The following is a 26,479-nucleotide window of genomic DNA, read 5'->3' as shown; positions in this document are numbered from 1 at the left end:
TTTGTTTGAAGAAGTTGACACTCGAGAGATGATCATGGAAATGAAAAAGTTGTAACAACGAGGACAAGCCTGACTTCTTCATTTCCAATAAAAATTTTATTGAGGAATAAATTAAACAGCAACAAATACAACTAAGAAAAAAAATGTGTACTAGCTTTCACCACGTGTCTGTAATAACCCTAGCAGCAATAAAATCACAATCTTCTCATCATGGAAGAGCTGAGTTAAATTAAATTCAACCAACGCAACTACATTGTTAACTTCTTCAACAAATAAACAAAAATTTCCTATTAATGACATGGAAAAAATACATAAACATACCTATCTGAAGAAGATGAAAAATATTAACATTGAACGAGTCAATCCAAAGATCATTTGCCTTAGTATGAAACATAAATAAAGTGTAAAAAAATTAAAGTGTTCTTTGTAAATGGAAACAAATGTAATAAAAAATACATAATATATAATAAATGTTAAAATATTTGAATTTATATAAAAAATAAAATATTAGATGTGTTATATTAATTAAAACTTAAAAATTAATCAGTTACGTTAATCATTTGTTTATTATTTTTAATTGCAATTTTATTTCAACTATTTTATTTATTATATACATATAAAAACAAATTTTAAAAGCATTTTTACTTTTTTTTAAAAGTGCCTCCTTTTTCCTAGCGGGTCGAAGAATTCATGAGTGACAATTATTATGCCAATTATTTTTATCACTAAACGATAAAAATATTTTATTTAACGAAAAAAAGTAGCCCAAAATATGTGAAAAATGGCTATCAACATCTTCTTAACGAAAAGTAGGAGTCCTTTCAAATTTAAATTTTCAATTCAGACAAAAATAGGGTGTTAATTATTGTAATTGAACTGCCAATGCTGTTTTTCCTATTTTTGAGAGCTTACAGGAGTGGTATGAACATTTACCAGAGAAAATAATATTTTTGCTCTAATGTTGAACTTGAAACTCAAGAGTACCATCTTGGGTCGCAAACGAATTTTGTTATTAGCTCATGAAAGTTGGGCGTCGAGTGTGTAGGTGCGAATGGCACTTGTGTCAGCCTGACAGATTGGCGTGGTAATGATTTGTTGGTGTCAGTCACTCGCCCGGCCAGCGAGGAATTTCCAATACGGAGCGGCAATAATTGCCGGTTATTAATAGCACTTGGGCAGCCGCGCGCAATAATGAATGACGTTTCGGGGGCTCTGCGGCTCTTCCAACTTATTTTCCACCAGCGAATTCACGCGATACCCCATGTTCCGGCTCTTTTTCGTATTTATTTATGCAGCCAGTCGTGCACGTTCTACACGGCCCCTCGCGCCGTCCGCCCGCGCTCACGCACCCCTCACATAAATATTTAAATATCCGCCTGCTTTGTTTGGGATTTCGCCGACAATCAGACTTTTTACGTCGTCAATCGATTCGAATTCATTTGCAACCGACTTAAATCAGCAGGCTTTACGACTGTTGACGGACGGCAACCATATCTTAAATTACTCGTTGAGGGCGAACGTAAAATTACTGTTTATTTTCGATAATTTTAATGCTGCTTTTATTTATTCCTTTTATCGTGTGCTAATATTTTTCCTAATTTAATCAACTGAATTGATTGTTTTGCAACATTTAAATATTTTACTACACTTAAAATAAGAATTGAGAATTAAACTGCTCTTTAATTGATCTGAAAAACATATTAAATTAAATTTCATGGAAGGCTTCAAGAAAAATCCGGAAAAATCAATATTCTTAATTAATTTCAATATTGTTAACTAATTCTTTCTGTATAAAATAAAAATTAAAATGAACTTTTGCAAAAACTCCCATCTTTGCCATCGAAATGTTTTTAAATCTAAAAAACTTTGAAGCAGGGGTTTTATGGGCCAATTTTAAGTCACTTTTAATTATGGAAATATAATATATATAATAAATTAAGTAATTAAATGTTAAAGGGAAAATGTAGCTTCAACCTTTCAAAAACTTAGGAAAATAAAACATTCCTCAGAAAAAAATTAAGTCATCCAAGTTGTAAAGGAAATTTTCAGAGTCTGTGCGTGCCCCAAGTGCGATTAGATTTCGCGGCGCGCAGAGACAAAAGGCAAGCAAATCTGGCGAATTCCGAACAAGGCGCGCGCGTGTCTGCTGCGCCGGTCTGACAGATTGAATTTTATTTATGTTGAGAGTCTCGAGGGAGTTTTTCGGCAACACAAAATCAAATTTCGCCGCCCCGTGCCTTCGTAGCACAATGATAAAAATACGTTCCTCTTCTGCAGACGGGCGGGCTAGGAAAATAAAATCATATTTCGTGGCCACTTCTGCGGACCTGCGATAAAAATGGGGGTTTATTCTTTTCGAGAGGGAGAAGCCTGAGGAAAACTGCGATTTGGTGCTGATGATCAAAACAGCTTTAGGGTGAGGGAGGTTCAGATTTTTGGAGGGGACCAGTTGAATCTACCATAAAAAGGAAAATCGCAAAATAATAATCTCGTTCGACATTCAATATATTTCATAAATTTATTGTTGATGGGAATTTGTGTTATCTTTTAATTTTTGAAAATACAAATTACGAGTTTAGATAGTTAAGAACTCGAAATAAGAACGTTCGTGGAAAACTAAAATCTACTTTATTCATCTTGTAAGGATTCATGGTGCCAAAAGTTAATAATCTCATGCTTTGATAATTAATTAATCTCCCATCAAGGGCCCCGTTTAATATGACACGCACTTTTACCATCCCTTTGACTATTAACTTGCAAAAGGGCCCATCAAAAATGATGCAATTAAAATCCGACAGAGGCGACGAGGCGAGAAAAGAGTTCAAAGGGCGGATATACTCGCTCGTCCCTGAGAGATAAGCAGCTAGGTTTGGCAATTACGGGCCGGAAAGTGATTTTCAGGCGCTATCACGCCGTGAGTGCATTAATTAGGCGCGATAATTAGCCTGCAGTGCGACACCATTTTTGTACTTTTTACGGCGATGGATGAATAAATTTTTTACGATCCGGCCGCCTAATTAGCAGGGGTGCTCGTAAAATATTGCACTTTCACATGCGAGCCTCCGTGGAAAATAAAGAAAAAAGGATCCCTCCTGGCTCGTAATGTGCTGTACGGTACACACCGGTCGCCCGCCTGAATTATTGCCGCATCAATCATTTATGCAAATCTGACCTCAAAGCAGTGCAAGTGCCGTTGGATTTCCTTTTCGCTCCACCGACGCGGAGAGTCTAGGCCATATAACTTTTTATTGTAGGTGGAAAAGGTCGAAAAACATTCTAAAAATAAGAAGAAAAATATTTTTAAATTAAATATGATTATTTATAAAATGTAAATTGAATAATTTTATTTCATCGATCAGATAACAAATTGAATTAAAATAATTATTAGAAAAGAAAAGATTTTAAAATGGATAAAAGATATAATTTTTGTCTCATAAAACATAAACCCTTTTGTTTGTTTGGTGGTTGCATTTCTGATCTTTAATTCAATTTAATTTTCTTATTATTGTTAATTAATTTTACAAAATGGTACTTTAAAATATGAATAGAGAAGAATTATTTTAATAAATAAATGCATTTTCTATAGAACTAGAAAACAATAGCATTCTTCTTCTCAGAATCATGTAATACATTGTCCCTTAACCCTGCAATTTCGGCCCCTTCTCTTCTGCGGAGGACAGCATAAGATTTTTCTCTCATAGCTCTCGTCAGTGCCGTTCCCAAGCGCTGCCCATCACTCCGGCACTGAATAATTAAATGAGATTCTCTCTCGCCGACCATGCTTTCCCTCTGAAGCTCCTCTCGCCAGCCACAAGCCACAAACATAAATTGTTGTTGCCTTTGAGTTTTGCCCGGCATGAACGGGCAAATAAATGTGCACATTTGCCGCGCGCTCGGCCCGCCCCGAAACGCGGAGAAGCAGACGAGAGAGGTCTTCTTTGATGGTGTGCGAATTATGGTGCAGTGCCTCGGGCCAGGTGTAACTGAGTTATCATTTAAGACGCGGCGATCCGGCATGACTTGGCCCCGGGCCGGCTCATCCCCATCCGCCCCTTTGCGCGCTTGCAAAGCAGAAAATTCCACTTGTTCCAAAGTTTGCGAGGAAGAGTTTTGATTGAAAAATTTTTACCAACTATTGTTAGCATGTATTTCATTTTTACTATTTACCTTCGAAATTAACTACAGAGAAAAATAATTTTCCAGAGGTAAAATTAGGCTGGATTTGATTACAAATACTTTTGATTGAAATAAAATAAAAGTATGCATGTAAATGTAAAATAATATGTCAAAAAATTATAAAAAAGGAGTTCTAGATAAACTTTCATTCCCCCCTTTATCTTTTATGAAAATCTAAGTCAAAATGTCTAAATTTTTGCAAATTGAAAACCTAGAGATTTAGGAAAAATTTATAAACAAGTACTCAGTAGACTGGAACGACGGAGAATTGAATTTAATTAAGAGGTATTAATGTTCTTCTCCATTCAAAAGATGAAAAGAGTAGAATATTTGATAAAAATTAAAAAGGCAATCTGCAAAAAGTTTTCTCGGTGAAAGTTTTCCTTTCAGAAATCTTTGAAGAGATGAGCAAAAATGATAATCAAATTTTCGCAACACACGATTTTTCGGTTCACTTGGAACCGCCCACTCAAAGCAAGGAGGCGGCGAGATCAAAGAAAGACGAGGGATGAGTGATTTATTTTGCCGAATCCACCGCGGCGCATCATATTTCTCTCGGTCGAGTTGAAAGAGAGCTCGCAGTCAGTTATAGGAGGCGCATCTCGCACATAACACAAGTTGCGAGCGTTTAAGTGTGTATTTATAAACAGACAAGAGAGAAAGAGCAGAAAGGGCTGCGCGATTCATACCTCGCTACACACAAGTGGCGCGTAAGAATGTATTTATTTTGGTCGCTCGCCTGAGAATGAGAAAATAAGAGGCTCTTTTGTGGGCCCATATTTTGTCTGGCGACGTTCTAAATTCGTCTAATGAGCTCTGCTGCTGGACGCTCGCGCGACCTGCTAAGTGCACCCGAAATACATTTAATTAGGCTGCACCCCAAAAATAATATTCACTTCATGCAGCAACAGCACCGGATTATTAATAATTGTTGAAACGCTCGGCAACAAAATGCTCTTGAGATTTATATCTGCTGCCTGGTCGCAATATTTCATCTTGGCAACTAATTTCAGTCTTTCATCAATTGCCAAAATGACAAACTGCAGCCTAGAATATGTAAAATTTTCCACCTAATTTATGGTAGAAACCCTCATATTTTACTTTCTATTTTGACAAATTTGTTTCTCTATTTGTCAAAATGGACTTAAACTATTTCAATGCTAAAAATAAAAACAAAAGTCATTTGAGAGATGGTTTTTTTTAGAGCACTAAATTGAGGAAGAAAACGATAATAATTCGGAAGGGCCACAATTTTTTTCAGGCTCAATTGAAAAGTTAAAAAGAGCTGATTTGGCTCAACGGTTCAGTGAAGTATCTCGCAGACGCACTGAAAGGTGAAAATTTTAAGCTTCTCCAGCCGTTTTCGGGCGAACGGAGAGTAGAATTTCCGCGAGTGCTCGCGGCTCCATTTTTTAAGCCGCTTTGCCGCCGCCAAATCCTCGCTGGAATTAAAATACCGAAGGTGCCTTGGAGGAATTTTCGCCCCAAAATAATAAAAAAGAGCGTGGTGCGGAGATGGATACGCGAGTTTTTTTCCCATTCTGATTCCGACGCGTCCGGCCACTGCTGGAATTGCGTCCTATTGTCAGCCCTGGCTTTTTTTATGCCAATGCTGATACGCAGGACGATAAATTGTTCATCACAGACGTTGCTGCTGCTTCGATTCGCCATCAAAACAAACACACGCGCGTCGACCTTTTTCGAATCTTCCTCTCTTTGTTTGTTTATTTATTTATTTGTCTGCACCTCTGCGAAATGATTCAAAACATCCACTAACTCTCAGCCGATGGACGGATACGGACCCAGTTGTTTTCCATTCTCTCGCACACCTGATGCTGATCAAATGCAGCAAAGAAAAAGCAAAAGCTGATGCAAAATTGAATGGCAATAAAATGACATTCACTTTCCATCGTTGTAGATACCCAAATTTAAGGAAAAAGTAGAAAAATTGTATTTTTCGTTCACTCATTTTTATAAAGCCTGCAATAATCTTTATTTTAGTCTTGTTTAGTATTGTCCTCTATTAAGTTTCCAAACATTTCTATTATAATTGTATTTAAAATTGGCATACAAAATCGATAATATGTGTTCACGCAATTTCGGTTCCTGATAATTGATTTTTATTAATATAATAAAACTATGTTTAATGATATGATGGTTTTTTTGTATATAATTGGTAAACTAATTTAAAATAATTATGCAAAATCTATTTAAAAATAAGAAAATATTTTATAAATCACATCAAATTTTAAACTGCATAAAATAATTTATTGAATTATTATTTTTTTTTAAATAATAACATACTTACCAATATTTAAAATACAAACTTTTGTGCATGCAAAAATTAATTTTTTTAATTTGTAATAATAACTAACTTTGTCTACAATGTTACTATTATTCAAATAAGCAATAATAATAATAAAAATTTCTAGTAATTTTGCTCTCAAGCAATGCAATCTGTGTTAATATCAATAAACATTATTTGCAACTAATATAAGTCATGTTGTTAATTTGTTAATATGTTTTTTTATATTTTTTTTCAATACACATATTGAGTAGTTCAACATGAAGAAAATTCTGAGTAAAAATCTAAACTGATTCTTTTGCTTTTTTTTTGCAATAAACACCAACTTCTCACCTAATTTATTTTAATGTTGGCAAATAAGCGAAACTTGGTGATTAAATTTTGGTTTCGAGAACTTTGCAATGCACTTAGCTCCCAGTTGAGCAGATTTTTTGGCTAGAACGGCGACGATCGATAAAAGGAGAGTGTAAGCCGGAAAGCCAGCATGGCAGTTTTGCATGCGAGAGATATGAAATACACGCAAGACAAACACACACGCGCCCGTCCGAGAGTAATCCAATTTGAGAGGCAGAGCAAGGAATGATGCAGCAGCAGCTCTGCTCACATCTCCCTCGAGTGTCGCGCGTGTGTTGTTTCGCTCACAATTGTAATTTGGCCGGCATTAAGCGCAATTTCGGCGCCTCTAATTAGACCTGTTGAGCGCAAACGGCAGAAACGGCGCGAGTTGCTAACCCAGAGCAGTAAGAAAGCCAACTCGGTCGCCCCATGCATATACAAGAGGGAGGAAGGTGTGCACGGCAAAAATTTCCGCGGCAACTGCAAAAGTTTCGAATCCGCTTTTTCCAAAGCGGCTTTGTTCGCTGCGCTGCTGCCAGCAAGAGGGAAAACTTTCTTTTCTTTCTCCTGCAGCGGCAGCAGTCAAGGAAGACACAATGTAAACAAAAGCAACTCACCTGACTCAATTATAAAATACAATTTCTGCCAAAGTTTGCGCCGCGAGTGAGGAGATTCCTATCCGCTGAATTTCACAAAAACAAGTGAAATTCATCTCTTCGTCTTGTTCCTGTTTTGCTTATTCCTGATATTCTTCAAAATATCTTGAAAAACAAATGTAGGTTGATTTAAATTTTCCACAGGTATAAGTTCAGAATAAAATTTTTAAAGGTATTTAATATTTGACATTTTGAAAATTAAATATATGAATTAGAAATTTCCACATTACGTTGGTTATTTTATTAAGGCAAGTACAGAATATATGTACATATTTTAAGGATTGTTAATAGACATAATCGATTCAAGTTTTTAGAACAATGGTGTGATAGAAATTTCCAAATGTCTTCCAATATTTGCTAAAAATAGCTCACATTTTTTAAAAGACTTTTATTTGAATATGCCAATAAGGACTCCTGAAAAGCAACAACAAGAAGAAAAAAAAACGATTTTCTTACATAATATTTAATCCTTTGTTTTTTTTTTCAAATGAACAAAGAATGAAACTAGAATTTCATGATAGAATATAAATTTTTTGCGGAATCTAAAGCAAAACGGGCGTGTAAAGCTTCTAAAACATCCTCTCTCGTAATGATATTGACATCAAAGAAATTATTTTTTTATTCGTCTCGCATAAAAGTAAGGTGCATAAAAATGATATCTCTGCCTCTCTGGTTGTTTATTACTTTCGTCTCCGCGCGCTGCTGATTCTCTCGTAAAAAATAAAAGGCACAATTTGTGCGGCCGTATACGACACGCAGTTTCACTTTCTTTCTGTGCAAGAGAGCGCAGAAGCTCGGCAGAGAGGAGATCCAAGCCCAGATTGGGCCACTTGGCTCTCTCTTTCTCTCTCTCTTGCACGAGTAATGACGAGCACTTTGTTATCAGCGTGCGCGATACATAAACATGCGCGCACCCGAAATAATAAACCGCCCGCATCACCGAATATCACATTTCTCTCTCTTCTCGGCATCTGGTTCTCTTTGGGTGCGGGCAGATGATGTTCAATTTCAGGAGAGCGAAAACAAGAAAAGCTTTCGGGAGAAAACACGTAATTTGAGAGCTAAATTAAATTGTATGAAATCAGAAAATCACAATGATCCAGGTGATCATTGCCAGAGAAATCACAGTATTTGGATTAAAAAAGCTAACTGACAAAAAGCATATGGAGAAAAAAAATACACGCTTCTGGATAGGAGAGCGATCAAAAATTTCCTCTTAAAAAGTAAACAAGGAAGTCAATCATGGGGTCAAAAGTTATTATTGACAAAAACTTGTACAAAAATAACGTTTTATGTTTTGTGCCAACAATCACACCGTGGCCATCAGTGATTCAAAGATGCTTTCCTATTCCAATTAAGAATATCTCATAATCGTAATACTGCACTGGAGTCGGATTTTTGGAAGGATATAATTATAAATGGACTTATTATTATTATTGTTGTTATTGTTATTGATTTGTTACATCACATTGTTTACTTGTTTTACTTAATTCTTTACATATTTTGAAATAGAAAAACTGACAGTAAAATTATACATATTGTATTGAACTTTAAATCAAGTGTTTATAAATCACTCTAATTTTTTTACTTTTGATTGATATAAACCAAATTTCAAAATACAAAACAATGCAGTTAGCTCCACACGTAACTCTTCGTTTAATTCAGGGAGTGGCGCAGGACGGTCCTGTTGTTTGCGTTCCGGCTAATTTGAAGGCGGCGTGCTTTCTCTCTGCCCGGCCGGTGCGGTTTGAGGGTCAGTTTAGTTTCTTTGTGCCTGCGAGATGAATAAAAATAATGTCCCGGCCCATTAATTACACGCAGGCAGTTTGTTTGCGGGCGCTGCGCTTTTATTTTTATTTGCCGCGTTGAGCAGCGGCGTGCGGTCGTCGGCCGCTCCGTTGGTGTGTAATTCGAGACACTGGCCCGAGCTAATACCCGGCATTAATCCATGCCAAATAGGAATTTGGTCGCTGCCTGTGTCGGCGTCGCCACGGGACAACACTCTCATCTCCCGGCTCACGGCACTCGTCAAAACTAAAACTTTGCTCTGCCTGCACGCAAATGAGTTTTGGATTTCGGCCTCGTCGCGTTTCCGACCCAGCTGTTTTGACGACGGCCGCCCTGCGTGCCTACGATTTGCCTATTAGAAAAGGCAAGATTACTTTCATGCTCATTTTCTATTAAATTTCATCCGAGAATTAGCTACTCTGATTTCAGTCTTTGAGTATGAACATGGTGTTGGTAATGAAATACGTGATTTTTTTGTTTCTTGTAAAAATTCATCTGCTAAAATTTCATCAGGTATACAAACGCAAATAAAGAAAAGAAAATGACAAGAAAATAAAATCAAATTTATGTTTAACATTCTTTGAATATGACAAAAATTAAGTAAAAAGCTATGTTGTTGCTTTCAAGATCGTTCGATTGAAAATTTACCAAAATTAATAATAAAATTGTGAAATAAAGCAGCCTTACGTAATTTCAAGACTATTAATTCAAACACACAAAAAAAAATTCCATTTTTATGTGATTTAACTGCATTAAAAACTATAAATTTCTCTACAAACAAATAAAAATAGTTCGAATAGTCTGAAGCATTATTGTTAGGTCACGAAAAATAATATTAGTTTTAAGATTGAGAGGCTCATGAACGTGACCTGCCCTCTGACAATGAGAAACTTAATTTGACAAAAAAATTCTAGTTTGGAAGAATGCATATATGTGCACCAAAATGGTTCTTATAACACCTATGGAACCAAAGTCGATTATTACTACATTTCCGGTAGAGCGACTCCAGAGACGAGATGTCGAATTGTCTGCGCCACGCACTTGGCAAAACTCGGCTAATGCACTCAATTAATCAGACTGACAGGCTAGAAATGAATGGAGGGCGTGTGGGTGCGGCTGAGTGCGTACCCGTGAGCCGGCGAAAACACCCTTTAATTAATCCGCCTAATTAGGCCCTCGGATCGTTTCTCCGCACAAATTCCTCACCTCTCTGTTCTCGCACCCAACTCACAAGTTCACTTCATTTGTTCCCACACCTCCCACCCATTGTCAAAACGGGTAGGCGCAAATAATAGGAGAACATTACAAAGTTATGGAAATTCAACTGACTTTATTACGATTTTTTAAACTTTATTGTGGAGCAAAACAAAAACTGCTCATTACACAGATTCATCACGATGAAAGGAATAAAATTGAATGCTCTGTATCATCAGCGGAATGAAACAAACAGCATTATAAAGTTATTCTTTTCCTAGTCGCCGAGCAAACACCAATCAGTCATCCGAGTGAACAGGGGCTTACTGAACTTTATTAAATTTTCTATTTGCACAAAAGCAGGGCGTCATTATTACGACCCTAGCCGAGGATCGATAAAACATATCAAATAAGTACACAGAGCATATGCAACCCGCCCGTCACTCACGCCGGTCGCTTGCATAATTGCCAATATCGCCGGCCAATATTATCCCGCCGGCAGCTAAGCCTCGGTGCAGTCGTGGAATTAAAGCTGACGCGAAATCAGGGCTTAATTTCGGGCCAGGGGTCAAATCCAATTAGGGCGCGACGAAATTGTCAGCAAATTGACAATCAACATTCGAGAGCGGGCCGCAGATCAGCTGCGCTCGAAAGGGTCGCCGGCAAAACTGCAGGGGGCGTGTGAATTTTGCATGCACTCGGTAGCCAACTTTTTAATGGGATTTCTGTAAACGCGTGAAATTTTGATGCGCAATTGTGCGAGTCTGGCAATCTCTCGCCACCGGCCCTTTAAAATTGCACGCCTTCATCAAATTTGGACGCGGCGCCGCTCCTGAGAATTTGCCTCATGAGATTTCCCTAAAGTCAAGGCAGAGCAACAGTTTTATTATTCGGATTTTTCTCCGCGCTTTGAATAAATTTTTGAGGTTTGTGTGAAAATTATTGAACCAGTTCATTTATGTTATTTTTAAATTCACATTTTCAATTTAGTTTGTTTTTATCAATTATTTGTGTCTTATACATGAACTATAGACTGGATTTGATGCTTTAATTTTTATTTTGTTTGAAGGGGGTCCTTTGATTTTCCTTATTACATAATATTATGTACATCTAATTTAGTACGAAGCGGAGACAACTTCCTCTAAAAATAAAATTAAGTTCAACACAAAAGGAATTATAGTTTCAAATTATGTAATATGTTTATTGTACAGTAGGGTAGCTCATCATATGTGATAAGAACCATCAAATCAAAATTGAAATAAGCTAGCTTAAAAAATTATTTTAACAACTTTATTTAAAATATTAAAAATTTTTAATATAAACATATTTATATTAATGATTGTTTAAATACTATTTAAAGTTTTTAAATAATTATATAACAAATAAAATATAATTGTTGAAATTAATTTATTTAAATACACATTATTATATGTTTTTATTTAAATTGCGTTTATTTTTTATTTTTATATATTTTGGTTTGCAACTCGCATACGTCCAATTTATAAATTATACATTTTAATATATTTTGCTTTGATGGCGCAGTTTTAATTTTAAATTTCAATTGGGTTAAGTTAAAACCATCAGCTTATTTGTTGGCATTCCTCTGCTACATCAGTCCTTTGTTTAACATGGAGTGTGTCCGACATAGATGCGCTTTATTCGCGACTTTTGATAGCGTCCATCCAGTCTGATAATTGGAAAGTGAAAAGAGAACTGCGCTGGGTGCCGTCCCTGCATTATTTCACTCTCTCTTTCTCCCTCTCTCAGTTGGGCATATTTTCCAGCCGTGTAGTTTCTGTGAGCGGCTTTTATGTTTGCATTGAGAAAAATTTATAGCCCTTTGTGTGCGTGTGTCAGGCCCAGTTACACTCTCTGTACGCTTAAAATTCAGCGCTCGCTGCGCAAATGTCGATGCGTAAAAAGGAAAGCCGTTGGCCGGCCACTTTTCTCTCTCCGAGAGGGCACTTGTCGCGCGGCCCTTGTCTCTAATCTCTGCGGCTGCACGGCCGATTTTTCAATTAATTTCCTCCCCGTTCAACAGCTATACTCGAGCTCTCCGTCGCACCCTTTTGGCACAGAAATTCTTGGTAGTATAAATTTTGATTAAAAAAGACTAGACCTATCAATTGCTACTATTTATTTAGCAATTTATACGTCATATTAAATTTTCATAATCTCTTAATTCATTAAAATTTGAAGAGATTTCAATTGAAAAAATTCTTTAAGCCAGTTAAAAAACAAAATTGGCAAAAATAAGCACATCTTGTATATTTTCATCCGAAATTTTCATAATTTTTGCTAGCACAAAACAGCACAAAAATTAATTTTTTTTAAATTGACTGAAATAAATTAATTTAAACCTCGCTTGAATTAGAAATGCAGTTTTTTTTTCATTTATATCAGTTTGACGAACTGATAATATTTTGTTGTTTTACTTAAATTTATTTGTAATAATTTTTCTTCCCTTGCAACGTTCTTTTGATAATTTTTAGTACTGGTTTTATTATTTTGTTGATTTTGTATCCGTTTTTACTTGATTAAAGTGGTGCAAGTGCAAATAATGTCAATGCATGGATTACACGGATTAATTATTGGTCGTGATGCCGCTTTTACTATACAAACATTGAGCACGTCGGTCAAGTTGGTTTCGACAGAACTCAACCCTAGAGCTCCGATGTCGGACGCATGCATCGCCACGCCGGCCACACACTCTTTGTCCCCGCGTCAATGAAAACAAAGCAGTTCTGGTTGCATACGTTGCAGGCGGCTAATTGGCGCAACCGGGACAATAATCAAACGAGGCCAAATGGCCAATTAAAAGTTGTTGAGCGCGTTTTAATTAAAAAAGTTGAGCGCGTACGTGTGTGTGTCAGTGCGATGGAGATGAAAGGAGCCAAGGCATTAACACAAAGCGCCGCGCACACACCAGACGCACGCAGAAATAAAAAATCTTCTTCCTTCTGCTCTCCCTGTCTCACCTGCAAACTTTTCAAATTAGCTGTCACGCGTTTTAATTTGCAGCTTTGTTTATTGCTGGGGTGCGCGCGAAACTCCTCTCACTTTTCTTTCTCTCTTTCTTTCTTATTTCGCACCCCCTTCTTGACAGACCACCTGTCTGAATGGGCCTCGAAATTTAAATCTCCTGGCTGCGCGAAGATGCAAACCAAGAGAAAAAGGTCCTTTTCAGGCAGCACAGCAGAGCGGATTTGGGAAATCTGACGCGTATTTCCTTGTGTGTCACTCTGGGGTGCAAAACGAGCACTTTTTAAGCAACAGGATTTAAAGAATTCCGTCTTTTCTTCCCTTCATTTTGACCCAAATAAATCGGAGAATTTTTGCGGAGAAAAAAGTTATCTTTTTTAACTGCAAAAATTTCTGTTTCCTTCATCCTTAAGGCGCTTACGTTTAGCACACACACACACACACGCACACACTTGCTGATCATAAAAAGTTTGTACAGTTTTTGTTATGACTGCTTGTAGACTCTCTCTTTCTCGCTGTACAAAGTGGCTGCTAAAGAAAAGAGCCTTTTCAAAACACGCTTGTCACAACATTTGTGCCGATCTTTTGTTTGAATTGCCACGCCTAGAGCTGTCTCAAATTTCTTCTCGTGGATTTGCCAATTAGTTGTTGCTAGAGGATTGAAAGAGGAAGAGCGAGCAGAAATACAATATTTATATTACAATATTTAATTGTTTCTTATTTTGCATAGACGGATAGTCTTTATTTGGCTCTGTTTACAAATAATATATATTGGGGGATATTAACATGCTAACAATAAGCTAGTTTATTGGAATTGCTGGTGCTCTTTTAGCGTGTAAAATATGTGAATATCGCACATTTTATTCATTCAACTATACCCCACGAGTTTTATTTAAATCAAAACTTTTTTTAATTTTGCAAACTAAATCTTATATCTTTATAGATTCTGAACCAATTATTATTTATTTCCGAATTTTTCAGGATAAACGGTTAAAAAATACAAATCAATGAAGTTATTTCATTTTCTCGAGCAGAAAGGTAAAAAAAGATGCCAATTTTCAAACTTAGTAGTTTTAACCACAAAGAAAAAAGGATATTAAATGTATAATTTAATTCTCGAACCAACTTCAATATCATTTTTAAATAAACAAATCAAGAACATTCAGCTTTAGTCGGTGCTTCAGTTTTTTGGGATGGTACTTGACAAACACAAATGTTTGCTTTTGAATCGCAAAGGTTTCCCGTTCTGCTCTCCTCTCTCTCTGGTTGAAGCCAAATCAAAGTTTGAAGAGCAACTCGCGCGTGGTCGCAAAAGGATTGTATTGTTGATGTTTTGGTAAACGCGAGTTTTGCTGTGTGATGTGCATCGGAAGAATTTGCCGATGCGAGTTTCGGCGAAAATTAAAACGTTCGTCGGCCGCTTGGCCTGGCTTGGCCGGGGAAAAATGCGAGGAATGGGCCTGGCCGCCGGCATTCGGAATGTATTGATCTGCAATAATGACATCAGCGGCGCGTTATTACGGGCATATTTCACGCATGCACAATGAAGGGATTAAAGTGCTCGTCGAAATAATAATGCCGCTCGCCCTCCACCCATACACATGCAGACGCGTGTAATTCCCTTTGTCGGCTGTTTTATCGCGCGCTGGCTGCTGGTTGGTTGGGCGCTCGTGGCCGCTCTGAGTGACTGCAAAATAAACCGCCACTTCTGGCCTTTGCACCCCATTTCGCAGCCCTTAAATCACCCCCGCCGCTCACACCCCCGAATATGAAAAACACGCTGCCTCTCTGTTTTTTATGCGATTTTTTTAACATTTTTTTGTTTGGTGCTTTTTCTCTGGCGCGTTGAATTGAATTAAATTGACTAGCGGGACTCAAAACGCAAAAGCCACGGTTTTTGCAAGCCAAATCAACAACTTTTTTTTATTTTATTATTTCTTTGATCCCATTTCTTCTTTCATTAAAGTCGCTAACTAATATAAAGTTTAAAAACATCATAATCTTTACTCTCTGCGTGTGCTGCTATTTAAAAAAATCATATTTAACTCATTTTAACATTGGCTGAAAATGGTAATTATCAGTGGAATAATTTGTTTTACGCAACTCATTTTTGATCTACCAAAAACTTAGCTTCATTTTTTTTAAAAATTTAAATTACAAAAAATTAAATTATTGAATTGTTTACATACAACAATGAAAAATTTGAGCTATATTTTTCACTTAATGTGATTAAATTTTTCAAACATAATTTTTCTTCTCGAAATTATCATTGTGCAAATTTTATTTTTATCATATAGCTTCAAGTAAACTGATAAATAATTGCAGTTCGTGTCTTAATAATTTTAATTGTGTTCCATTTTCCATATATCCCTGTTGTCACGCTTAACTATATCATCTAATAAATAATCTTTGTATTAATTGTAAATTTTAATTTAAGTTGAAACAAAGAGAAAAATATTTAGAAATATTTGGAAATCCTTAGCATCCAAGATTAAATAGAAATGATCAGAATAAAAATGAAATTATTGTAATTTCTATAAACTGTTTAGTGCTGTTTAGTTACCATAAGAAAAAAACTTTTTTTTAGCAAAATATGGACATTTTGAAATATTTTTACTGATTTATTGAATTATTTAATTAATTTACAAGTGAATTATTTTACCTCTCAAACTTTGCAAAATATTTAGTTCTTCACACTTACGTCACTAAGCAGTTCGCATTTGCAACAATGAGAACAACAATGCGTTCCTCGGTGCGGAACAGTGGTCTGATCTGGCACAGGTGGGCCCACTCAAGAAAATTATTCTGCTCTCCATCGCTCTCCTGTAAGCCGCTTACTCTCAATTCCACTTTTGTGAGGAGCAATTTTAGAGATGGATCTCTCGCTCGGTCGACCGCCGCGCGCCAGACGAGTGTTTTTACCAATTGTCGTCCAATTTGGAATATATCACTCGCACAACCATGCACGCTTTCAATTTCGCAGAAGAGAATTTGCTGCTTTTTCAACCCCGCCGGCACTCGTCGTCGGCGAAATGAGGCGTGGGTATTATTTTAATTATTCGCCCACCACCGCAGCGATGGGAAGCACAATGCGTCTCCGCTTTTCTTTTGGCAAGGCCACGTGTCCTCCTGTGCGAAATTTTGCGTGAAAAAGCTCTTTCGATTGTTCACTGACGACTGTGTAGGTTGAGCTTCTTGAAACAGAATCCTCAGAGTTGAAGTGAAGGAAATTTCCGTTGGGTGTCTTTTTAAAGTTATATATATAAATAATTTCTTTGAAGAAATTGACACTCGAGGAGATGATCATGGCAGTGTAGAGATCGGGCCTTTTTCCTTATTGTGAAAATTTTGTATTCAAAAACAACTTTTACTACAATAAATTATTACAGCTATTGTTAATTGTTAAAATTTTTTAATTGACACTTAATTGCATGAGATTTTTTTATTTTTGTAGAAAATTTAAAACTTTCCACATTTTAATTTTATAACAAGAATTTTATTATTTAATAAAGAAATAACTTCTTTTTAAATTTTAAACCTTGAAACATTAAACTTCAACTTGAGTCTTTATCAAAATGCTTTTGAACTCACTTTTTAAGTCATTCCTTTTATGATAAGTAATCAAAACTTCTTACTTTTAAAATAATCAGCTTCATCTAAAATTGCTGTCAAACGGTTAAATTTATTATTATTATTTATTTTTTTACTCATTTGGATGAGTTCATAAATAAAATAAATCAAGACTAACTATGTCAATTCAATCATCAATAACTTTTATTATTTTAAATTATGATTTTTTTGCATTCATACCAAGAGACTAGTTTATCTTTTGGACCGAAATTAGAAAAAAAAATCATGAAGCTGAGGTCTTGCAAGTTTAATGTTAGTGTTAAAAATAGTTGAAAATAAAAATCAGTAGCTATAAAAAGCAATTTCCTCTTTGCTGCGTTTATAAAGCAGTTTAAAGAAAGGGCTGCACGTTTTCGCGCCCCTCGCGCGAATTTCGGTGTGCTCGCCCGAAGCCATTGGCACGTTCGCCTGCTTGGTAATCAAAGCAGGTGTGCGAACGGGCGAGATCGAACAGGTGCAATTAAATCGAGCGATAAACCGTCCGGTCAGCTGGAATAAACGCGCGGCACACGTTTGTTAAACGCCGCTCATAAAACAAAACACGGCGCGTCCCTTCCATACAAAATAGAATACACCGCTTACTTTTGCCGCATCGCGCGCTCCGAGACTTTTCAGCGCGCAGGGCCAGATTTAAACTATATGTAAAACAACACAAGCCATAAAAACGGCCGGGCGAGCCGATCCAGCACAAATCCGAGCGCGTGAAATAACAATCGGCGTGATTTACGAACATGTGCTGAGGCATGCACGGCGCTGGGTGCTTTGCGTCCATCGGTCGCCGGATCATTTGCATAAAAAACACGCGCACAATGGCCAATTGATTGCATTGTGTCGAGATCGAATTATTTAACGCAATCACGCCGGATTATTGAGCCGAGCGATGCGTGATTTCGAGTACAACGGTCTGTCAAACGTCATTAAAGCGCGCATCGACTTGCTGGCGAGGGATTTTATTGCATTAAATAAATCGTACAAAATATTATGTTCAACATGAATGGATATTCAGTTTTATGAAATTTTCAAATTTTAGTTATTATTCAAAATGATTTTCCGGAGTGTTCTGCGGAAATTATTTTTCAAGCACTAAGAGATAGTCCTTGCATGCGCGCCTCAATTTTTCAAGTTTTCTATTATAATTTAAGTACTAAAAATAGTATTTATTAAATGTAATTAAAAAAAAATAATCTTTTCTAACAGTTACGACAATTAATTCCATATTATTCTAATCTTAAATTTTGGAAAAAAAAACATTTCAATTTGGGATAACATCAAAACATACACTTATTTGAGTGAAATGGTTGCAGACAAGGTAATTCCTTAAAAATATTATTGCAAACAATTTAAATTTAATGTATTTCAATTATTTATAATTTTCTAAATTTTTGCTACATTTAAATTATTTTACTTGCATTTAATATTTAAATTTTTTTATAATAAAATATTTTTGTTTATTAACAAGAACCATTTGTTATTAAAGACCAATTGTTCTCAGAATAATTAATTTATTTATTCTTATTTGCTTAAATAAATATATATTCCTGACAACAATCCCATTGTAAAACCAAACCCTGCTCATCAGCTCTGTTATGTTGGCCAAAAAAAAAGATGTCTACCTCCCAGAGCCATAAGGCCCCATGTCTCTGACGGCTGCTGTGTACCAACATAATTTCGGGACAAGCAGGGTTTGTGTAAAACGATTGATGTATTCATTTCTTCACGAGCGACCAGTTATATTTCATACATTGAATCATTCAACAACGTTATATAATAATAAATTATCATTAGGAAATAATTACCTCCATAAAATTTGCTATGCTCATATGCTCAGTACCAGGTAACTCCACATATATTATGTTGAATACAAATTTAAAGTCATATCATGGTTTTATAGTTATTTTGCAAATATATTTTTGTGCTATTTTATTAGTCTTCAATGGCAAAACAAAGAAAAATATCGTTTTTTGGCATTCTCTTCAAAATTTACAGAAAAATCTTTCTCCGGTTCAGTCTTGTAAAATTATTCAATATATTTGGTAATTTTGAGAATTTAAATTCATATTTCAATGTTTGAAATCATCTACATATCAATCTTAATGAAACCATAACTGCTGCGACTCGGATATTTGTGTTGCATCTCTAGCTTTGCAATTAGCGTTGCCATCCGTTTATTACAAATGTGTTGTTGAAAAGCGACGGACGGACAGACAAAAGACGAAGCAACCGGTGTGCTTGGTTGGTTTCTGCTCCTACCTTTCCAGCCGCGCAGAGTTGAAGTGACTATTGTGTATAACAACTGTTTTGGTTTTGCTGTTGACAGGTTGGCGGGGGCAGGGTGCGTGGGGGCCCTGCTGGAGGCCACCATGAAGATGAGCAAGGTAGGCAACCAGACCAACAGCCAAGACCCTCAGGCGGTCAACTCGAGGGTCTTCGTCGGCAACCTCAACACATTCCAGTGCAGCAAGACCGACGTCGAGAGGATGTTCCAGAGATACGGACGCATTGCAGGTGAGAAAATAGGACAAAAATTGTTTAAAAATTTAATTTTGGTTAAAAATCCAACATTACAAGTTACAATGTGACTCTTGAGGTTAAATTTGTTTATTTGTTTTCGTCTATTCCATAATTCCATTGATATAAAAGAGTGTTTTATGGTCAAATATTTTTAGGGCTGTATTCCGTGCAATGATTCTATTTTAGTACCTTTCTGAGCAGCATGTGTTGCATTTTACTTAATTTTTATTTGGATGATCTCATTCACTCCTATATACTTAAGAGTTCAAGTAAACTGGCATTTTGCTGTCAGTCAATCGTAAGGCATGAGATATTTGAGCATTGTAATCTCTGAAAATGAGTGTTGAGAATTCTTGAATGCGAGCCAGGAGTGGAACTCGTGTCGATGCAGATCATTTAAAAGGGCCGCAGGGCTTTCAGAACGTATTAATTAGAGCGAACGAGACTTTCGCCTCCTTTTGTTATTGCAAAGTTTGATAGTTAATTAGGTCTATGATATACTTCCAAGCGGAAAAGTTACAAAAGTTAGGAAAACTCAATGACGCAGGAATACAAATAAATTTGGTTTCTTTACTCAATTTTAGTGATCAAAATATGTTTTCAACTGTAAATAATGTTGCTATAAATTTTACTTAAGAAAAGAACTAGGCCACAAATAGAGAATTAGTTCTCTTCCGTTTTTTCTTTTTTTTGCACTCGCCATTTTCCGCAGTCATTTATTAGTTCCCATAAGCCGCATGTGATAATAAGTGCAGCGCACATGCTGGTTAGAGGAGACTATAGAGGAGACGGACGAGTATGCGAAGAGAGCCGGTTTTAATAATAAAAATTTATCGATTCAGGACTGATAAGCAGGCGGCGGGATTTTTGAGCCGTTTTAATTAAAAGGGGCAGGAAAGTATAAGCAGCTTAGAGCATTGTTTGAAATTGGCTGGCTGATTGAAAGCGCCGAGCTAGGTACGTAAATATATTGTATATACACGCATAATAAATACACGGGCGCATACGGTAGGGATTAGCGGCGGGAAATTGAAAGTGCAAGGTGAAATTCGAAAACACGGCCAGGGCAAACAGATACACCCGGGAGAGCACGCCAATATTGGCTGAGCAAATTTTATTAACCGCGCGGTGGCGGGCGAGAAAGTGCAAACACTCGCTCAGATTATCTCGGCTCAAACACACACACCAAGCCATTTGTCACACCCCGCGCGCGCACTTAACCCGGCAGCCCCCGAAACCAACCCCTTTGGCTTCTTCGGCAGGCGTTCGCAGCCGACGCGCGTGAATTGACAAGACAAACCGCAGACACGCTGTCTTACGCCGTTCGCCGCCAGAATGAGCCTAACTCGCCCTTTGAACTGTCAAACTCGCAGGGCCGACCCTTAGCACGCGGTGAAAAGTTGGAAAGTAAATTTCGCGCGAGACGAACCAAATGCTCGAGCTTCCCGTTTTAATTAGTTTTTGCTAACATTACTTTGCAGAAACTTGACTCTAAAATTTTAGTTGCTTTTGCGTTATGAGTTACTAGGTGGTCTGAGATTATCATTATCAGCTTTTTTTAAACAATTAAAATTTTCTAGGTCTTTTCAACGCGACATTGTGTTAAGTAATCAGAAACAAAATTTTATTCAAGAAATGATTAAGGATGTAAATAAATTAATGTTCAGGAATTGATATATTAACTTTTTTTTTAGACAATCAATTTCCTAATATTTAATTTTTGGACATTTCAATGTGCGAACCAATTTGAGACGCTCGATAGCTATAGCTCTAAAAGTTTAGTTAATGTTGATAGTTATTTTTTATTTTCAAACGAGTATTAATTTGTTTGTAAACGAATCGATTGAGTAACTTCAAGTAAGGAAAGAAATAAGGCTGACGCACAATATATGACAATAAAGTCAATACAAAAACTAAAGTGAAATGATTCGATGGTTTTTAGTTTGTTCCTTTAAAACAGATCATCAGATGTAAATGATTTAGGGAAATACAATGGAAATTGATATAATCATCATCGTCATTTTTGAAAGCTTCAAATCGTTTGGAAAAGCCGGAAAAGCATTTGTATGCTTTAATAAAAAAGGCAGCAAGATGGAAAAGCGACCAGATTTAACAAGATTTTATAAAAAATAAATAACTTTTTTTGTTAAATTTAATAAAATTTATTTTCTCTTTTCTATTCAGATTAATCTTAAAGCCTTACAATTAATGTTTTATAATTATGTATCTATTTATTCATTTTTAAATTTAGTGAAGTAATTTAATATTTATTTTATTTTAGTTAATTTATTTGCAACCATAACATATTTATATTTAGGCTTTTTTTCAATTAATTAATAATTCTAAGCCATACTGGTGAGAGACTAAATGTTAATTTTGTTTAAACTGATTCCACATGGGTGAAAAATGAGTTTATTACTATTAAGTCAATAAGAATATGTTTAAGCATACAGTCTAAAATGTTAACAGCATGTACTCAACTGTATTTTTTTTTTCTGCGTAAAATCGACCATAGTTACAATCAGTAAACACCACGTTGGATTCTCTTGCAGCGCGTGGCTGCCGCTGGCATATGTGTTGATAAAAAAAGACATTTATCAGCTCGCAAATTGAGGGAGCTGGAATCAATACGACGGAGATATTTGTTGAGCCGCCGAGATGTGATTTGTCGATACGGCGAAATTGAATCCAGCAGCCCTGCATCACTCACTCTCCAGCTCTCGGCGCAGGATTTGATTATTTGATTCGCCTCTCTCCTCCCATATGCATTACGCGCGTGTGTGCGCCTGACTCTTTGTTTGAATGATTTGCATAATAATCCAAATGCAGCAGCCAGATTGATCGCCTCTCGGCACCAGGTGATTAATTTCACTGGCTGCGCTGGAGTGAAAAAATAAATTTTTCTCGTCCTTGGAACGCGCGGTGAAATGCTCAGCCTCAATCAGTGGAGCGAAAGATGGGTGGCCTTTCATTCATCCCTGCGTGTCCTGCGAGGATTACGACCTATCGCACCCTCAGACTCTTTCGCTAACAAGTATCTCTCGCTTCTGCACCAATCGTATTTCTATGGCCACATACAGACGAGCACAAGTTGCTCGCTCTCATTCCTGACGCCGCTTCAAAAACTCCCGCACCGATTTATCAATCACCCTCGAACACCAAAGATTGGAGGTGGCGAGATTTTTGGGAAAGAAAGTGTCATGGGAAGGTCATTGAATTTGGGAATTTCTCACTTTGATTGGGAGGTGAATTAAATATTAAATTAATGGGCTGAAGACATTACACAAATTTGGGATCAAAAGTTTTTGATTAAAAGATTTCTTACATGCAAAAGAAATTTAGAACAATTTCAACTAAAGACACAATACATGCCTTCTGAATAATTAACTAATATTCTAATAAAATGCGATGAAGAAAAATGAAATAAAAATCACTCAAAATTATATTTATTTACATCTAAATTTTTTTTAAATGATGACGACGAAATTAAATAACTTAAACGATTTTCTGATAAAAGTTTCCATTTCTTTGACTTTGATTTTATTACTGCTGTTAATTTTCAATTTCCAGAATAAAAAATTATGATCAGAATTTAAAAAATTCTAGTAAAAGAATGAATTTTTTTATATGTATTTCTCACTAATTTTCTTTTATTTTATAAATTGAAGTTTGGATTCACAAGGAGATCGATCTTCTTCGTTTTCCGAATGTCTGAAAATCTCTACCATGTCCCTCTATGCTGAAGTTTGGATCCGGCAACATTAAAATGAATTTTATATCTCTAGGAAATTGATAAGAAGGGGATGAAAAAAATCTGTCGCAAATCGTTCTTATTATTGCGAAGCTCATTTCGCCGAGATCAGCGAAAACGCGCTCTTTCTCGTTTTGCACACACAAAAAGTAATTTCGCGTGTTGCGGTTTTTTTAATCTGCAAGTGCCATATAAATTTCTGAACTCTCTGCTCTCTCTCAGTGGCGAGAAGAAGTGTCAATATGTGCGCTCGGGAGGGAAAAGTCTTCGCTCGCGCTTCTTCTTGTTCGTCGTCGGCGGCTCGACGCTATTTGGTTATTTCCTGCTCGCTCGCGCTGGCAGGTTTCTCATTTTAATATTTGGCCCGCCGCTATATGCTCGGTGTGTCTTATTAAAGCGAGTGAGGAAATTGAGTGCGCCTTATCTCACTCACTGCATGCTAAACATACACTTGACTTCACTTAGTCCCCTGGAATTATGCAAACCAGTGATTGGCACACTGGCGTATGGTCGGGGCGCCGCCACTCACCACTCGCTCTCCATCCCCAGTCGCCGGTTTTAACCCTCGACACGAAAATGAGAGAACGTGCGCGACGCTGCGGCAGCCAAATTGGAGCGGATGAATTTTGGAATAAATTTGTTAGCATTAGTCAACGCTATTTTTTTTCTTTCTGCATTCAAACGCTAGAATTTAAGTTTTACGAGAAACTGTAAAATTCTAATTTGTTCTTTTTTACTTTTTTTTTAAACATTTATTCAAAGAAATTTCTTTATTTTCATGAATTTATCCTAAGTGCTAACGATTTTATTATTCGGATTAGCTAAAAAGTTTCTTTTTTAAATTTAGTCCCAGTTTTCTGCTTCTTTGAGATGATGCCTTTAGTTTCGGCATATCATGGATGTTAATAAAATTATTTGAAAATTTGAAACTAATTTTGAGATATGTTATTTTATAATCAAGAATAAAATCTATTACGCATGCTCGTGACATTGCTGAATTTATAGTATACTGATGGCTAGAAATAAGTGGTAAATTGTTACACAGACACATTTCTGAAAAATAACAGGAAGAATTAACCAAAAATGAATATAAAAGTTTAAATTTTTGATTGACATCTTTTTGTCGTGCCGTCAGCTTAAAATTAAATGAAAATATAAGTTTTGCATTGATTAAAATTTTAAATATATTTAAAAAATAACTTTAATTAATTTTACCAAATAATTTTTACTTTTAATTTAAATTCATTACAAGATTTTAAAAATTAATAAATACATATAAATATTATTTTTTTATTTCATAATTTGCCTACCCTTGTGAGCAGAATAAACAACAACAGTAATAAGAATGAAAATTTGTTTATAAATCTTACGCGAGACATTATGAAATTATTGAAATATATTTAAAATAATAATCGACGGTCTTGGCACAGGAGGTTGTACCTGGGTATCACGTATTTATATCAAATATTTGTTTTGATAATTATCCACTTGAAGATAAAAAAAAATGCGATGATTAAATATATGTGACTATAAATAGTACGCATAATTATGTATATAGGGTAGTGTGATTTGTATTTTACATTAAAAAAAATTTTTACAACATGATGCATTTTGATAAATATTATATTTTATTTATAATAAATAGGATGCGAGATTTTTTTATCACACTGCATAGCTTATAATTTAAATTCAAACAATTTTAAACAAATTACAAATTAATCAATAAGGTGCCCAAATAATTCGTAGAATTATTCTTTGTTATGACCTGTTCGGACGAACAATGTCGCCACACCATAAAATATGAATGTCAGGTGCATCTTATTAGGATAAGCGGCTCTGTTCTGAGCAACAAGCCTGGCGGAACAAACCATTACACTAATCCGCGTTTTAAGAACTTGCAATGCCAACCTTCCAAGCCCCTGCCTGCACCTCGGAGCGGCCAAAAGAAACAAACAGCCCCTCATCGAGGGCCCTAGTAAAACATAACTCTCTCGCTTCACCTATAAATAAAAGCCGGGACTGATTGAAAAATAAATCGTACAACGCTTTTGGCGCGCGGTGTTTGCAATAAACGGGTCTGCATTACTCAGCGGATTGAATCACAGCCGGTGATAAATGCGCCGGCAGTGTGTTTGAGCGCAATAAAACAGCGAAAACGCGGCCGACTGCCCGCGGCCGCCTGCAAGAAACGGCTGCATTAGCCCTGTAATAATGCTAATAATAACCCTGGTAATAATAATAGTCGAGCAGAGCAGCCACGACGAACCGAGAGAGTAACAATAACTGGCGCGCGCCGAACACCAAGCCATAAAATATCCAGCAGGACAATTGTCGGGCCGGATCATTTGCAGAGATTGATGTGCAAAATCACCCTCCGAGCTCTGCTGCAGTGCATGCGTATCTACGTACATGGGTGGTGTACATACGCCTCCCGTTCTGCCAGCGCCAATCGATAAATATACTTGCAATTAGGCTGCGAGAGAGATGTGTGCGAATGTCGTCACCCAATTCACACGCCAAAATATGCTGCAGGCAACTTTGCGAATAAATTTGAAACATTATTGAACGATAGAAAACTATAATTGCATTTAAATTTTTTCACCAAAATTTTGAAAGATGAGGTTTTTTTATTTATGATATTTTTTAATCGTCTAATTTCGGTTCGGATCATATTGTTAAAATTGAAAACACGCGCAATTGAATTCAAAACTATAACATCTGCCGATATCTGCTAAAAGGAAACTCTTAACAATAAGCAGAAAAGTTCATAATAATAAAAATATATTCAAAGAATAAAACTAAAAAATGCTGTCAAAACTTTAGTTTATACGCTCACTAACAATATTACAAAATATTTTTATGTTGTCGAAACTCACATCTATTATTTATATTTTATTTTAATTTTTTTCTTTTAAAATATTTTTAAATTTTATTATAGATACTATATTAATAAAATAATAGCTTTTTAATATTTTTTATTGATTTCATTTTTATCATACATAAATTAAAACAAAAGTTATAACAAATTATAACTTTTCCTATGCTGCTTTTCAGATATATTTAAATTAGCTTATTAAGGGCAATTTTTGGTAGACAACATGTTGAGGGAGCAGGGTTGTTCAAATCAAATATCAAATTGCTCACATGTAA

General features: G+C 36.0%; 1 protein-coding gene across 1 annotated transcript in view; it reads left to right on the top strand.

Annotated features, from left to right (window-relative positions):
* The window catches only part of LOC132197883 (uncharacterized), a 72,340-nt gene that overhangs the window by 8,793 nt on the left and 37,068 nt on the right, over window positions 1-26,479 (top strand). The window contains exon 2 of the mRNA XM_059621472.1: window positions 19,385-19,572. Coding sequence (XP_059477455.1) covers window positions 19,428-19,572 — 145 coding nt within the window. The 5' untranslated portion in view covers window positions 19,385-19,427. The remainder of the gene's footprint in view (window positions 1-19,384; window positions 19,573-26,479) is intronic.

Source organism: Neocloeon triangulifer, unplaced genomic scaffold (genome assembly GCF_031216515.1).
Source record: "Neocloeon triangulifer isolate White Clay Creek 2 clone unplaced genomic scaffold, ASM3121651v1 ptg000012l, whole genome shotgun sequence".
Lineage (NCBI taxonomy): Eukaryota > Metazoa > Arthropoda > Insecta > Ephemeroptera > Baetidae > Neocloeon > Neocloeon triangulifer.
This window is presented reverse-complemented; position numbering and strand designations above follow the sequence as displayed.